Source organism: Corythoichthys intestinalis, chromosome 1, assembly GCF_030265065.1.
Source record: "Corythoichthys intestinalis isolate RoL2023-P3 chromosome 1, ASM3026506v1, whole genome shotgun sequence".
NCBI lineage: Eukaryota > Metazoa > Chordata > Actinopteri > Syngnathiformes > Syngnathidae > Corythoichthys > Corythoichthys intestinalis.
Genome location: NC_080395.1, coordinates 57,882,884 through 57,900,215, shown reverse-complemented (window position 1 = coordinate 57,900,215; position 17,332 = coordinate 57,882,884). Strand labels below are relative to the sequence as shown.

At 38.8% G+C, this 17,332-nt stretch overlaps 1 protein-coding gene across 1 annotated transcript in view; it reads left to right on the top strand.

Moving 5' to 3' along the window:
* kcnq1.1 (potassium voltage-gated channel, KQT-like subfamily, member 1.1) overlaps positions 1–17,332 on the top strand; it is a 42,008-nt gene that overhangs the window by 13,366 nt on the left and 11,310 nt on the right. The window contains exons 6-11 of the mRNA XM_057833031.1: positions 10,555–10,680; positions 12,885–12,995; positions 13,203–13,298; positions 13,429–13,545; positions 14,328–14,451; positions 16,504–16,630. Coding sequence (XP_057689014.1) covers positions 10,555–10,680; positions 12,885–12,995; positions 13,203–13,298; positions 13,429–13,545; positions 14,328–14,451; positions 16,504–16,630 — 701 coding nt within the window. The remainder of the gene's footprint in view (positions 1–10,554; positions 10,681–12,884; positions 12,996–13,202; positions 13,299–13,428; positions 13,546–14,327; positions 14,452–16,503; positions 16,631–17,332) is intronic.

Below are 17,332 nucleotides of genomic sequence, written 5' to 3'. Positions count from 1 at the left end.
ATCATGTCCTCAAATGCATCTACAGTATATGTGCGGGTGTGTGTGTGTGTGAGAGAGTATCACTGTTTGACACATGTGTGTGTGCTTGCGTGCTAGGACTGTCCGAAATGACTAATTTTCTCCCGATTAGTCAGCTGACATTTTTTGACGATTTGTCGACTAATATAATATTTTATTTATTTTTTACTAAGTTTTTATTGACACTTATTAATTCACAAAAAGCATTTTGGAACACTTAAATTCTTTATTAAATAAATATGTAAATAACAATAATAAGTACACAAAATTACTGCCCTCATTTTTATTTACCTTACGATAAATGGACTTATTGCATATCGCGACAGGCTTAGCAGCTTCAATACAAAATGTCATTAGTTAGTTAGATAGACTTACGATCTGCCAGCTTGTTGTCTCCTGTCATCTTCCAAAATTACAACCGGGTGACAGCGCTTTAGGTGTTCATTCTCGGCCGACATGCAGCCTGGTATGCAAACTTGGCATTGAAGAGACAGGACACAACAGTGTACCCGCCTTTGCTTCGTTGAAATAAGTCATTGCTTTGGCCTCTCTGGTGCACTTTTTTGGCTTTGTGCCGCTTTCCCCGCTTGCATACCGAGCGTCAGCCATTCTCAACTTTCCACGTATATGTTTTTTTAACCCTTCATTAACCGTCGACGCGACGTTGTGCTCGTCACCGTATTTACGTCATCGATAACGTCGACTACGTCGACTAGTGGGGACAGCTCTAGTGTGTACGTGTCTGTCGGGCTGTGCGTGTGTGTGTCCATCTCCCTTTTTTCCTGTCAAGACTGCTGCTTCTATAGTACAATAACTAAAAGCATGTCATGTTGTTTTATGTTTTAATACAATTACATATTTTGTCTAAATCTATATGTCTACATTTGAAAACAGACTATATGCTATTGTTGAATGGCCCATTTATGTGTAAGTGGCAGTCTTTTTTGGAGAGTGAGTCCAACCCAGCCCAAAACGAGCTAGTCAAACTCAGAAGCTCTTTCAGCTAACGACTGAACACCACAATGCACCACAGGAAATTATTTCTGCATGTGGCCATCAAACTTTATTAATTCTGCACTCTAGTCACTGTTCACGTTTTTTTTTTTTTTTTTTTTTTTTTTTAAATCTGGTTTCATCAATGTGCAATTAATAATAGACTCACAATCTCTCCAAAAATCGTAATATATTATTCAATATTTAAGTAACATATTTCCATATATTGTGTTTGTGCACGCATGTGTGTATATAAATGTATACAGTATATATATTATCTAATTTGTATTGTAGTCAAATTTATTTCTCTTTTAATGTTTGTTTTATAATAGTATACATTATAATATATTCCACTCTTTCTATGTTTGCTTTCACTTATTTCTGGAGCTGGATGGGTGTAATGAAAATCAACTTCTGTGGATTAATAAAGAAATTGTGATTAAGTTTTTAAGGGAAAACTTCTTTCCTCTATATTTTTCACACAGAGTATGGTGTGAAGCATGAAGCGAGGATAAATCACGCCATTGCAAGCTATTTGAAGATTGTCAGCAGCTTTACATACAGTTGGAAAAGAAGAAGAGAGCTGGATACACTCCAGACTGATCTCGACAATTCCAGACATCAACTCATCACTGAGTCTCCAACATATGCACTTTCTTCTCTCGTTATGGGTTTATTTATACAACATAACTGATGTCTGTTGGGATTGTTCTGTGTGCATTAACAGTTAAACTGGCAGTTTGAGTTCTAAGAAAGAAAAGTTTAAATAAAAGACATTCAAAATACTTTATTTCTCATTATTTTTATTTTACAAAAAAAAAATCATACCGTATTTTTCGGACTATAAGTCGCAGTTTTTTCATAGTTTGGCTGGGGGTGCGACTTATACTCAGGAGCGACTTATGTGTGAAATTATTAACACATTATGATATCATTTCACATGTTATTTTGGTGTTTTGGAGTGACACTGATGGTTTGGTAAACTTGTTAGAATGTTCTTTATGCTATAGCTATCTGAATAACTCTTAATCGCTATGGCCACGTTCGCATTCTGCCTTTGGCAATGTGTGTTCAATTGTATCATTGGCTTTTTTATTTTGAAATGCATGCTTTTAGTTTGTGGCGCTTTCACACCCACGTGGGGGCGCACTCGCACTTGTTTACGTGAAGAACAGCGCTCACACTCCAGAAGAAGATGGACAGCTACGCAGCTGTGAGTGAGTGGGCGAGTTAGCGAGAGAGAAACATAAACAATGAACGTAGGATTCATTGTTTATGCTTGTAAAATATCTGCAGAGGCAACGCCTGTGTGTATCATCTTTTCTGTTGTTGTTGTGTGTTTTCCACCCGCGATCGGACACTTAGAGCCAGTTGTGTGGTTGTTTGAACGATGTGCTAATGCTAGCGAACGCATGCTAACCGTTTGTCATTGCTGTAATAGCGCCTAATTATTATTTATTTACGTTGACGCGAACCTGTTTGGTATCGAGGACGAAATTGATTCAGCAAATTATACGGACTTCCAGCATCGTCACCTGGGAGTTTAGCTCACTGTATAGCCAGGACCGAGCCGTAGCGTCCTGGTGAGGACCGTATATTCGCATTTCGTTGTTCATGCACTGTACGCTGTACACTTATTCAGCATGTTGTTCTCCATTGTAGTTTTATATTAAATTGCCTTTCAAGATGACATATCTGTTCTATGTGTTGGATTTTATCAAGTAAATTTCCCCCAAAAGTGCGACTTATACTCCGGTGCGACATACATATGTGTTTTTTCTCTCCGTTGGGCATTTTATGGCTGGTGCGACTTACATTCAGGTGCAATTTGTAGTCCGAAAAATACGGTATTTGAAATCGGGATTGAGAGAAAATGATCGGGATTTTCTTTTTAGGCAAAATTGAACAGCCCTAGCTCATGCCATCAAGAACTGATGCAGACACAGAAAGTCTAGCAGAGTTTCAGCATTTCTACCTGTCTTGCCCCATAGTGTGATATATGTTACATGCTCCTATGATTTGTTACAAAATATTAACCAATAATGTAGCTACAGGAATGTTGAGCTCACTCTTTTTGCGGTGAGTGCTGCTGCCAGCAACTCGTTGCCAGTACCTGTGTTCTGCGGTCCTGGATGCCCACCAAAAATAATTGATCCACCTTCTTTTAAACGTGCAGGCGCTTGTAAAGATCACACAGGAATACCTTCAGAAAAGGCCCGCATAGCATCTAAGACAACAACATGTTGATATTCGACAGCGGTTTTGCAATGCTTGGATAAGCAATAGACATCAAAAAGAATGACCTACCATTTGTTGTGTACGTGTGATTTGTACTCCACAACTACTGTACAGCCTTAAAAGGAGCCACCAAATGCTTGATACTGTAGAGTACAATTGGACAATGAAGGCAACAGCAAAAGAGTAGTGTACAGACCAGAGTTCTTGACACCCGGGTCAATTTTGTTGGTTCAGTTATACCAACTATTTACTTTTGCAAAAGACTTTCATTCAGTATTTTATTCTGTTATTACAGCTCCGTGGCGATTCACTGTGGCAAGTAGATAAAGTAATAGGATGCCCGCTCTTCTTGAGCCCGTCTAATCCACGAAAATTAGTCATGTTCTATACTTGAGTTAATAATGATATTCATTCATTTTAAGACATAGATCATGTTCATTTTGCAAAAGGATCATTAACAATGTTTTTTGTGAAGCTATTTTGATGGGAACGTAATATATTCGCGTCTGCCTCCTTTTCACTCATGTCTACTCTGTGGAAATTTGGCCTTGGCTTGCAGCAGCGGGAGGTCATAAATGCTGCGTGAAAGCCTGTGTGGCTAGTTATAATGTTAGATGGGAAACGCTATGTAAAAGCTCATCCATCTTTGTGTTGACATAGCCTTAAACCTGTAAAGATTCAATTTGACCAAAAAAAAAAAAAAACCTGTTCCAGCCAAGGATACCGTAAAAACTCAGAAAAGCTACAGTAATAAATGTTTAGGATGTCAAACACAGAGCAAATTTGAGCTTCCTCCTGAGTCTAACTTATTCAGCTGAGCGCGTGTTCTCAACGATTACCTGCCCTCAGCACAGGAGTTTCACTTTTGATTATCCAGTGTATCGTGCTGTGCTTATTTCAGTTAGGTCCGGCTAACGACCAAGTTTCTCTCAACTAATACCTTTTCCAACCACTGAAAGGAAAGTGTCCTGTCATCCAGCATCTTTTTCAAACCTTTTCTCAATGCTGTAACTACTTGTTCCAACAATGACAACCTGAGATTTATTAAGTGAATAAAGCTGTTTCTCCAAGATTGGTTCTGATTCTACAAAATCTTATGACATACAGTATTAAAGAGATCCTCAATCTTAAAGACATGTAATTCTTAAAAGATAAATGTTAGTATGAGTTATAATAATTTCATATTAAAACCCCTCTTAATGTTTTCATTTTAATAAAATTTGTAAAATTATTTTAACTGATAGGTCGCCATTCTTGGTGACGTCGCAGTGCGGTGCCGTCACATGGCTCGCTGCCGAACTTCCACTGTGTCACTCGTTAGCTACCCCAACATGTCGTCGATTCTGCCCTTCAAATCTGAACCAGAGTGGAAAAGTGAAGAGCAGGACAGCACTGTTGGTCGTTCACAAGACGAGCAGCAAAGGCAAAATGCAGAGCAGGAAATACCTGATGAGACAAGAATTGGGAAAAACTGGTTGTGTACTTGTGGCGAGTCCATCTCAATGACAACGAAGTGAGAGGGTGTATGCTGTCGAGAACTCCGGTTTTTGTTCGTAGATCTTCAAGGTGAGCTATTGCGTGATCAAACTTATTCCAATATAACTATGTAGATTGTTAGCATCCAGAGATGCCATGTGCTTTACATACAGTACAGGCCAAAAGTTTGAACACACCTTGTCATTCGTGCGTTTTTATTTTCATGACTATTGACATTATAAACTCTCACTGAAAGTAATAAAACTACAAATGCACACGTGAGATAGTCAGGATCGGAATTGTGTCGTGGCTGACTGTCCTCATTAAATTCGTCATCTGACGGGAACAAATCATGGGATTGAGTGTCCTCCATGTCTTGTACATCCAACTCACATTAAGCTACGGAAAGGTGGTCCATATTAAGTGCTTGGCGCGCATCAGCTGGCCACTGTACCGCTGCATCGGATGTGTCTGGATCAGTTTAAGTGCCACCATCACTCATGTTAGGTGAATACTGAACAGAAACACTTATTGCCTGATGAACTGACGGTAGAAGGGAATTTTTAGCTTCCTCTGTGACTAGCTGTACGCCCGAAGGCAGTGTTGTTAATAACGGCGTTACAATATAATGGCGTTACTAGCTGCGTTATTTTTTTCAGTAGTGGGTAATCTAACTAATTACTTTTCTCATCGTGGCAACGCCGTTACCGTTATTGAGGACGGAAAGGCATGCGTTACTATGCGTTACTATATTGGTCGAAAAGTCTGAGGGAGACGGACTCACCGAGACGACAGAGCAGAGCAGGAGTGGGGAGGAGGCAAGAAAGTTTTGACGCCGAGCAAACGCGATGCTAGGTAGCTCCAATAATACATGTTGTAGCCGATAGCCGACAGACTACGCCCGCATGTTATGGTAGATATGGTAGACATGGTAGATATCCCATGTACTGTATATAGATATAACTAGATGCAAAATGACAGACATGGCACTAAATGCGTTAGTAGACAGCCGCCATCTTGAAGCAGTAGACGTTTTAGGACGGCTCTGTTGTAGAGAACCTTCCTAGCGAACCTAAGTAACTTTTTATATAAAATACTTCTAAATCGGCAAAATCTTGACTTGAATCTATCTTTAAATGATGAAACAGTTTTAAAACGAAAGTAGAGAGAAGGGAACTAATGCAATAATGGGAGCAATTCTAACAACTTTTAACAGTTGATTCAGGGTAAAGGGTAAATTAGGGTAAAGAATTGGGCTCGGGCCAATTGTACCAAAAAACTTCACAAAGTGTGGCCAATGTTTTTTTTTTTTTTTTTTTTGAGGGGAAAAAAAAAAGAAGTAATTATCACCAATTACTTTGCCAAGTAACTAATTACTCTTACATTCAGGTAATTGAGTTACTAACGCAATTACTTTTTGGGAGAAGTAATTTGTAACTATAATTAATTACTTTTTTTCAGTAAGATTAACATCACTGCCCGAAGGTTCGCCTACCGCTGGAGCGGCTTGCCTGCTTAAGAGAGCGGTGTACTTCACTCGCTATCCGAGCGCGTTGAGGCTTCTAGTGAGGGAAAATAGTTGGAACAGCATTTGATTTTAGTCTCCGCTTATATCCAGCCGCTTCCGTGAGCTCTTTCATAAGTTGTCGTCGACTAAAAGCCTCGAATGCGGTCGGAGAAAAATGGCGAGAACAAAGCCTTGGGTCTTTGGGAAGTTTTGTCAGTCTACAGGCATTTTCCCAAACCTTTCTCCTCTTCTTGTCAGTAGGAAATCTGTGGAGACTCACATCACTCCCCTTGTTTCCATTTGACTGGAAATTGCATCCAAAAGCAGCACATCATGGCATTCTACTTAGCAAGTTTAGGGAGCAATACACAATTGTTGTACACAATTGGAAACGTCCCATTTACGTCATCACTCCGAGCCCGTAAAACATGACACCAACTATCGGTCAAAATATGTACTAAATATTATAAAGTATTGCCATTGGTTTATAATTTTATGTGTTTCTAACAACATATTTTAGTTCAAGAGAACAATTGTGGTTTATTACAGCCTACATGTCTTTAAGATCGAGGATCACTTTAAAAAGTTGAGCACAGATCTCAGTGTGTCTTGTTCTTCTCAACTAAATCTACAATCAGCAAAATTGCTTGTCGCTGGTTTACCTTGCTGACATTATCTATTTTTTGACAGAAATTTTAATACATCTTTTAAGAATTAGGTCTTACTATTTGACAGTGTTGTAGGTTAAAAAACAAAACAAACACACACACAAAAAAAAAAAAAACGAATTCACTTCTTGCTTTTGATTCCAACCATGCTGCAGTATGCCATTAATTCTACCATATCAGGACACTTTTGCCCTGTGGCAAAAAAATAGGTAGTCACGCTGACCCACATTACGGCAGAGCTATTATGCAAATGACAGGGTTATAAAAGTCAAAGGGACAATAGCATACAAAAATGTGTCTAAACTGTATATGTTTTGTGCCATTCCTATATTATCACCATGTAGCAGGAGGGTTAACATTTACATTTTTCTTTGTTTATCATCCATCCATCCATCCATCCATCTATTCACTGCTCCGCTTATCCACACTGGTGTCGCGGGTGCGCTGAAGCCTAAGCTGCAATTACCCAGAACACAATAAATACTGGAGGTCACATTGCATTTTATCATTTGGACTTGCTGCGTTGTAACCTCATTGTGTGTTTCTTGATGGGGTTTTGTTTTCGCAGTTATGGTTAGACAAACACCCTTCCCTGGTAACATCTGGGGGCTTCAAATTTAAATTCAGTTCCATTTCATTTACTCCAATCACTATGTAGTCTAATGGTATAACCTAAATTAAATACACACTAAATAGCATTCTCATGCATCTGGCTTGTAAACACAATTTGCACCATTGCTCCTCACTGGCTCAGGAGCAGATGGGCAGCACTAGGTCTTAAATGCGGTTGCCAGTTCTACTAAACTTCGGGTAATGATTCCAGGAAGACATGCAAGGGTGCCATAAAAGATATTTGAAGCTAAATGCACAGAGTAGGATTTTAAGGCATTAAGGTGGAATGAATACCAATGGTCCAGTAGTTATTGCTAAGATGTCCTACTTTTTACTCCTATGCTATCCTTGCCGGATTTTAGAGAAAACAAACAGTGAAGCTTTTGCCAGGGGAAAAAAAAAAAAAGACTTGCGCAATGACTTGCTTCTGCTCTTTTGTGGCGGGCTTTAAATCACATGACAACACATCTGGGCTTAGTAGAATTGTGCGTCTCCTGGAGAGGGTCCAACTCACCAAAATTTAGTTCTCTAGATGTTTGTGCAGATTTTAGATCACAGAGTAGGTAAAAAAAACAGTTAGCTTTCTCTCAAAGAGCTTTTTCTGAAATTCAAAAGGGTAACTACTAAGTTTGCAACTCAATTCAACAATGAATTTTATTGCTGTATTTACCATGTCCATTTTTTATCTTGTAAATTGCAAATGCCTTTTCATAGAGCAAGTTTTAATAGACTCATATTATAGTCAACCACTGGTTAAGCTCTTGTTTTTGCGGAACTCATTGAAAAGTCATCCTTCCCTAGCTCCTTGGCGCAGAGCATCTGGCCCAGCCGGGCCCCTCAACGTCAGATGGGGGGATAAACCCAGCCTTTAGCCAATGACTCGTCTCGTTTCACTGGAGTGAGACAATGCACTCTCAACTCTGGAGCCGCACAGCGTCCACACTGTTTAAAGGACTGTGAATCTTCGCAAATGAATGAGAAGCAAGCCACACCGTAAAAGTAATTCTGAACAAAAGTCGAGCGCGTTGTAGTGCATATTTAGTCAATTACCTGTACACACAACGGTATAGATTTGATCACTTATTTTTTTATATTTTAGGGAAAGCTGAGCTTCCTTTTGCAGTCTTAGAGCAATCGACTCTGCTCTATACGTGCATGCATTTGTTTAAACTCAACATTGTTGGAACAAACACTGCCGTCAACCTCACCTTTTTGGTGAACATAATTTCGGCAAGGCAGTTAAGGCAAATGTATTTGTATAGCACATTTCAACATAAGGTAATTCAAAGTGCGGAGAAGTTGCATGTTTTAGTTGTTTTATACAGAGATCTACAGTGGTATGAAAATGTATCTGAACCTTTTGGAATTTGTCACATTTATGCATAAAATCCCCATCAAATGTGATCTGATCTTTGTCAACATCACGCAAATGAAAATACAGTGTTTGCTTTAACTAAAACCACCCAAACGTTTATAGGTTTTCATATATTAATGAGGATAGCATGCAAACAATGACAGAAGGGGGAAAAATAAGTGAACCCTCTGCCTAAGGAGACTTAAAGAGCAATTGAAACCAATTTTTACCAAACAATTTAAGTAAGGTGTGTGCCCAATCACAGATGAGTGGTTTAAAGCTGCCCTGCTCATTATAAAACACACACCTGGTAAGAAATTTCTTGATGAGACGCATTGTCTGATGTGCATCATGGCTCAGTCAAAAGAGCTGTCTGAAAACCTGCGATCAAGGATTGTTGATTTGCATAAAGCTGGGAAAGGATACAAAACTAGCTCTAAAAGTCTGGCTGTTCATCAATCGACAGTCAGAGAAGTTGTTAACAAAAAGAGAGAGTTTGGCACTGTTGCTTCGCTCCCAAGGAGTGGCTGTCCACCGAAGATGACGGCAAGAGTTCAGTGCAAAACACTCAGAGAGGTAAAAAAAAAGAACCTGTTAAAGACTTACAGAAATCACTCTTGCACAGTCCAATATCTCTGTGCACAAATCAACTATATGTAAAACTATGGCCAAGAATGGTGTTCATGGGAGGACTCCAAAAAGGAAGCCACTACTGTCTAAAAAAAAACATGTTTGCTTGTTTAAGGTTTGCAAAAAGGCACTTGAACACTGCACAGAAGTTTTGATAAAATATTTTGTGGACTGATTAAACCAAAGTTGAATTGTTTGGGAGTAACACACAATGTCTTATGTGGAGGGAAAATTGAGTAGCTCACCAACATCAACATTGAATCCCCACCGTGAAGCATGGTGGAGGGAGCATCATGATTTAGGGCTGTTTTGCTGCTTCAAGGCCTGGATAACTAGCAATTATTAATGGAAGAATGTATTCAAAAGTTTATCAGGATGTTTTGCAGGAAAACCTGAGGCCGTCTGTCAGACAGTTGAAGCTAAAAAGAGGATTGATAATGCAACAAGACAATTATCCAAAACACAGAAGTAAATCAACTTCAAAATAAATTCAAAAGAACAAAATACACGTTCTGGAGTGGCCAAGTCAATGTCCAGACTTGAACCCTATTGAAAAGCTATGGCATGACCTAAAGACAGCGATTCATGCCAGACATCCCAGGAATCTGACTGAACTACAGCAGTTATGTAGAGAAGAATGGGCCAAGATTAGTCCTAATCTATGTGCCAGCAGACTGATCTGCAGCTACAGGAAGCGCCTGGTTGAAGTTATTGCTCCCAAAGGGGGAGCTCAAAATATTAAATGTGATGGTTGACTTACTTATTTTTACCCCTTCTGTCATTGATTGCATATTATCCTCATTAAAATATGAAAACCATATATGTTTGGGTGGTTTTAGTAAAAGCAGAAACTCTTTTTTCATCTGTGTGATTTTGACAAAGATAAGATTTTATGATGATTTTATGCAGAAATAAGAGAAATTCCAAAAGGTTCAGATACAATTTATTCCACTGTATGCCATTATCTGAAGAGAAAACTAAAACTATTTGAACTAAATACAGCACAAATGATAACACTGAATACTTTCATTGCCTTTTTCTATGGTTGTGTATTTTAGGAGCTGATCATGACCCTTTACATTGGCTTTCTGAGCTTGATCTTCACTTCATACTTTTTGTACGTGGCAGAATCTGGAGAAGATGCCCATCTCTCAACTTTTGCGGATGCTCTGTGGTGGGGAGTGGTAAGAATATATTAAAGTTTTTAAAACATTTCAATTCAATGTAGTGAAAGTCGTTAAGAAAAACTTAATTGAGGTCTGGAATCAAGTTACAAATTACAATTTTTGTTGTTGTTCTAACTATGTTAAAGATATGCTTACCACATTTTTTTCTTGGATTTTCAAATAGTTGTTCGTAAAATAATTATTTCAGTTTTTCAACTTGGCTACCATTTCATTTAGACAGTTTAATGATCAGTTTTCCCTTTTTGATCATTTATTGCCGATTTGTGCTGGTAGCTTTTTCATTCTGCTAAGAACAGTTACACATTATTTTGTCAAGTAAAATGTCACTTTAAAATGTGTCATACAGGCTTTTGAAAAAAATCATGTGGAGCCCCATGTGAAAAAAACAAACCTAGCAGTCCCGGTTGTATAGATAAGGGGTTTAACAATAAATCCATCTGGATTGATATGGATTGGTAAGGGTAAGATCCGATCCAATAAATCAAAACGCAAAACACCGATCAACATTCGCATCTTTAAGCTATGTGTATTGTTAAAAAGATTTAATGGTTTTCTTCCAAATGTTTTAGCAACAATTTTAGAGGAGAAACATTTAATCAATCTGGATCAATACACTGTAAACTCTGATACATTCGCAGAACTCGAAAATAAAAGTATACAAGATTACACAACAATATTCTAACTACATAATGACATTTCACTGTCACGACCTTAATAGTTACATTATGAGCTAGTTCAAGTGTTTTTGATTATAGTTTAATTCAATTCAATTCAATTTTATTTGTACCAGTATAGCCCTAGATCACAACAACATTGTCTCAAAGGGCTTTGCAGAGGCAATATGATACACAATCAGAAACAGCAAATGAAGCAACAAAGATGAATAAATAAATTCAAGTCCTGGGTTTCCCCCATCCTTAGACCCTCCATGTCGGCAAGGAAAAACTCCAAAAACTCCAGAGTCTTCAGGAGAAAAATGAGAAACCTTGGGGAGTACCACAGTCAGGAGAGATCCACTCCCAGGACGGATAGACAGGAAGCCCCAGGACCGCTAATAGGAATTAGCAGGCGAAGTTACAGTCCGTAAAGATGCAGTGGAGTAAAGGAACAAGAAGCGGTCCATCTAGCCAGATGAGACGGGGGTAGCAACGAGGACGTCCATCCAGCGTGGGGTCCGGAAAGTCAGGAGGCTGCAGCTGAAAAATAGCCCCTCCCCAGTGGGGAGCGGGGAAAGGGGACACCGGGTGACTAGTGATGAAGAGACTAGACAACTAGATATTAACATTGGAAAATAGAAATAAAGTAAGATAAGTGGTAGCTAGAGTGAGAAAAAGGAAATAGAACTCAGTGGCTGTACTTCCCCCAGCTTTATAGCTTCTAGTGCAGCTTAGACTAAACTTTGAGTCTACTCCGACTTCAACTAGCCTGACCATAAGCTTTGTTGAATAGTAACGTTTTCAATCTAATCTTAAATGTGCAGACTGTCTCGGCTTCTTTAATACTAGCTGGAAGCTGATTCCATTAAACAGGGGCTTGGTGGCTAAAAGCTCTAGCTCCGACAGTACTTTTAGAAACCCTGGGAACTACCAGTAGACCTGCATTCTGAGAGCGGAGTGTTCTGTTGGGGCGGTATGGAACCAGAGCATCGGTGAGATAAGATGGCCCCATCCCATTAATAGTCTTAAATGTAAGAAGGAGGATTTTAAATTTAATTCTAAACTCGACTGGAAGCCAGTGAAGGGCCTGGAGCACAGGGGTGATGTGTTTATATTGATTGGTTAAGCACAGCTGACTTAAAACTGATCTAAATGAAAAATATTGATGATTATTCCCATCTTTTAGAAATACATTTTTGTTAGAAAAAAAATGGTTTTCCATTAACATGTCTGAAATAAAATATCAAAATCGCTTGGTATTTATGATTGCTTTAGGTGAAATGGGACAGATTGTGTTATGTGTGCAGATAATACATACCATATTAAGTCAATTAAAGGCCCTCGAATTGAATGAGTCATGGCAGACTGTAATACCAGAAAATATTCTATTGCTTTTCGAAGCATCAATATTGTATTGTCATTGAAATTAGGGTCATACAATCCTAGTTTAGAAATGTTTTTCTCAATGGATGTTATCATATTTTTGTTTCACATGTTATTGTGTTGTTAATTTTGTGGTTTATTAACTCCGTGTGTTTGTCCAAGATAACTGTGACGACAGTTGGCTATGGAGATGTCATACCTGTGACCTGGCTTGGGAAGATCATTGCGTCCCTTTTCTCGGTCTTTGCCATATCCTTCTTTGTACTCCCTGCAGTAAGTGGAAGCTATTGCTGTTCAAATTCTTGCTCTTGAGTCCAGGAATTATAAGTGTTGTTGAAAAATATTTATTTTTAAGAAAGGCGTAAATTCCTTTTTTTTTAGCTAATTATTTATTGTATAACCACTTTAAGTCATGGCTAAACTACACAACACTGTACCAGTTTACTGTTAGACTTTAACGAGCCCTGCTTTTCTTCGCAGGGAATTTTAGGTTCAGGTTTTGCACTGGCAGTGCAGCAGAAACAAAGGCGGAAACATTTTAATAGACAAATCCCCGCTGCCGCTCGTGTTATTCAGGTATTTGATGATATAATATTACTTAGTGCTATCTGTTGTTAGATGGTGTGACTGTGATTTTTCCTGCACAACAGGAACTGTACATAATATGTGTTTGAACCACTGCCTTTCTTTTCACTCTCCTCCCCAGACATCATGGAGATGTTTTGCAATGAAAAATTCTGATTCTGCCACATTTAACATGTTCTTGAGAAAGAGATCCAACACGCCGAACTTCTCACTGCCGACCCCCACGCCTAAAAAATCAGTTAGTGCATCTTTTTTATAGCATACACCTAAACAAGTTTTTATTTTTTTAAATGTTTGTGTTCAGGCTCCAGGTATTTAACACACACAAACATGGTGCAAACATTTTCCAATTAATTCCTACAAAGGCTTTATTTAAAATGTAATTGTGAAAAAACGTTACGTGAATTCAAGCTATGGTCCTCATCAAAACAAAACAACCATGCATCTCTCCTCTCTGCTATATAGGGCTTCTCCCCTATGTTTTGAAGGTGAGCTTGAATTTATCACAACTGACTTTGGACAAGGGTTGGGGTTGGTCGCCAGTCAACTGTAGACAACAAACGTTCACCCTCACATTTACACCTACTGGTTATTTAGTGACTTCACTAGCTTAAAATGCATGTTTTGGAACAAACCTCACCCAGGAAAGCTAACCATTATCCAAATGTGCTGCCCTAAAAACTATGAATATAAATTGTTTTTAGACTACTACAGAATAGCATTTACTCTTGAACAGTTGTTCTGAAAATCATCACAGTGCCTTTAAATTGTAATGAAATGGAGAACCAAATAGAATATCCACTATGTTTAAGAAGTTCACCTGTGTGTATTGTGCATCATTCATATTATAGTCCACTGAATTCTGTCTGTCTATCTGGCTGTATTCAGACTATGAATCACATGGTCATCAAACTTGGTGGGAGGGTGCATCTTAGAGGAAGAATGAGCTTATATTTGTTAAGCGATTTCTAACTGCCTAGTATATTTTGTTGAGCTGCCATGCTTGTGTTTCTCTGAAAGGTGAAGAAGTTGAACAAGGACGCCGCTTCAGATTTTCTGGCAGTTTCTAACATGGCCAGTACCTCCGTGTTTACGCAAGAAAGCAATGTTTTGAACTCTAATGTGGGTAGCACGATGGACATAGGTAAGATAAGTCCATGTTCTCCCAGAATATTCCACTAAAATATAAAGTATTGGATGATAAATGGTTCTTCTGAACATTCAGTTTCAAAGCTAACATGTTTTATTGGTGAGGCTGCCTAAACTCAGAACACATTCTCAATGTCACAAATAGATGAGTGCATTTCAGCACAAAACATGAGACTGCACAACTGATCCAACAAAATTTCACTCAGGATGTAACAAAACCATTATCAAAGTGATGATAAGAAGCAAACCAAATTATGTATGCATTCTGCCAGTGTCAGCTGAGGGAGTCTGTGAGTTGTACACTCTGCATGCAATAATCATGTCCGCTTACATTTCTGAAAGGAGAAAAATATTTCATGACTGAGTTTTTTTCATCACCTTTTGAAATGGGTATTTCTCGTTTGCATTATGATAAGAGAGATTTATGATTGTCGGGGGGAAATGTCCCAGTATCATTTTGTTTAACCGTAAATTGAATGTAATCATCAATTCTACTTAATTTTTTCATCAATCATCTGTCACACACGGATTTATCAAGAGACCAAATAAAGCTGGAACCCCAGTCAATCCATCCATCTATCCATTTTCTTCAATGCTTATCCTAACTACTTGGAGTCTTTCCCAGCTGAGTTTAGTCAGGGTTCACCCTGAGCTTAAACTGCCCTGAATGGGCCAACAGCCAACCATGGGACACATAGAGACAATTATTATACCAAAAGTAAGTTTAGTTTTTGGAATATGGGAGGAAGCGAAAGAACCCAGAGAATTGCCACCCAATCACAAGGAGAACATAACAACATTCTAAGCACAAACCAGGGACAATTATGGGATATAAAAACCCATCCAGCGTGATACAATGACAGCTTTGGGGAAAATATATGAATATTACATATCAAAGTTAAATACAGTAGAAGGAAGCAACACACAGTTCTGCTGTAGAATTTTGCCTTTTCCTTACAGTTTTAAGTGCCGTTTCATTTGTCACTTTGTACAATTTGTCACACCATGCTGAGTCCAGTCACGCCTTCCTTTTTTTTTTTTTTTTTTGGATTCACACATATCCCACACACTTGCACAAACAGATCCATGGCACTCACTCTCTGAGTATTTGTTGCCTTTCTGTAAGCAACGTTTTCAGTTTTCAGGGAACAAAAATGCATTTGTCGATCAACCAATATTCCAGCATCCATATTTGGTTTGTTGAATCCCATGCAGATATCTAACACGCTATCCACATTCAGAAAGACACATTGTCATCTGGCTGGCTGCAGTAGACTTGACTGTCATTCTTATTCTTTGTTTGTGAATTCACTTTTACCAAACATAAATCACACAAAGACCACAACATTTGTTCTTGATAATAAATATCTTTCGGCCAAAATAATAGAGGCTTCCTTTTTCAGTTTGAAATTGCCACTTTGTTGTGCTGCAGGCAGAGTAGTTGCAATATTACCTCAATTTTGTCTGCTTGCAAAGACATCGACAGTCCAAATTATAGCAGAGAACATACAGTCCCCAATGAAAGGCAGCCGAAAATGTGGTACTCTCTCAAATTCCTAGCAAACAGATTAGACAATTACAGATGAGCTGAGGCTGACATGACAGCGCTATTTTCAGCTTCGCAAAAGCAAAAAAAAAAAAAAAAAAGAAAAAAAGAAAGCATTAGCTAGTGTTATTATTATAATAATCACCCATGCTTTCTTCCTCATCGTCAATCCTCATTTGCCAATTCCAGTGTAATATGTTCTTTTCAAAGGTCAATGTTGATGTTCATCATAACCATCATCTTTGTAATTCTTATCAAGGCACAAAATGTAACCAAATTAAAATCATATCAGATCTGCTAATACCTATCACTGGTGTAGATTATACAATGTTGATTCTCACAAAGGTTCTCGGAGTCAAACAAACAATATGATTTATTCACACAAAGGTTCTAGGAGACGAACCAACAATATGATTATTTTGGTGCTGTATTTCTGGATTAGTTATTGCTCATGTGATGAATGGAAAGGTGCAGTTAACAACATGTTGTGTGCATCTCTAGAGAAAACACCTGGCCTTCTGGATATTGATTCTTCTAATGGCCTTAAGATGAACTACAGTTTTGCAGACAACCTGGAACAAGAATCAGAGCAAGACAGTGCACTGACTGCGGCCACCTCCATATCACAGTGAGTATTCCACGTGGAAACTATTGGTTTAAAGGGAGTTCCTCTATAACAGGGGTGGGCAAACTATTCCACAAAGGGCCGCAGTGGGTGCGGGTTTTTGTTGCAACCCATTAAGAGGACACCTTTTCACCAATCTGCTGTTTTACAAGTGCAATCAGTCGATTGCAGTCAGGTGCTTTGCATTTCTGCTGAAACTGGATTAGTTAAACTGTCTGTGCTGGGTCAGTTGGAAAGACCATGACCCACTGCGGCCCTCGAGGACCGGTTTGCCCACCTCTGCTCTATAAGGAGATAGGCTTTGGAACAGAGGGCCATGGTTTGAGCCTTCCTGCAGACAGGCATTTGGAAATTACAACAAGTAGTTAGTTTGCATTGTGACTACTATCTAAGGCTAGGTTCAACTCGCAGGTCTTAATGCACAATTCTGATTTTTTGTCATATCTGTTTTTTTGGCGTGCCCGTTCAGATTGCCTTTGTCCATTGAGCCTGTTCAAGTATCACGCATGTGCACTAATTCGCTGTCCGAGACGCACTGAGCAAAGGAGCATCAGTTTGCCCTGACTCCCGTCCATGTAAACAATCTTAAAATATTGCTAATTTGGAGCAGAGAAAAAACCCAGCATTCTCAGGCTTGTCCTCAACCCATTGTATTGTTTTATGACTGTTGTCAAACCCCCCCCCTTCCCCAAAAGCAGCATTCAA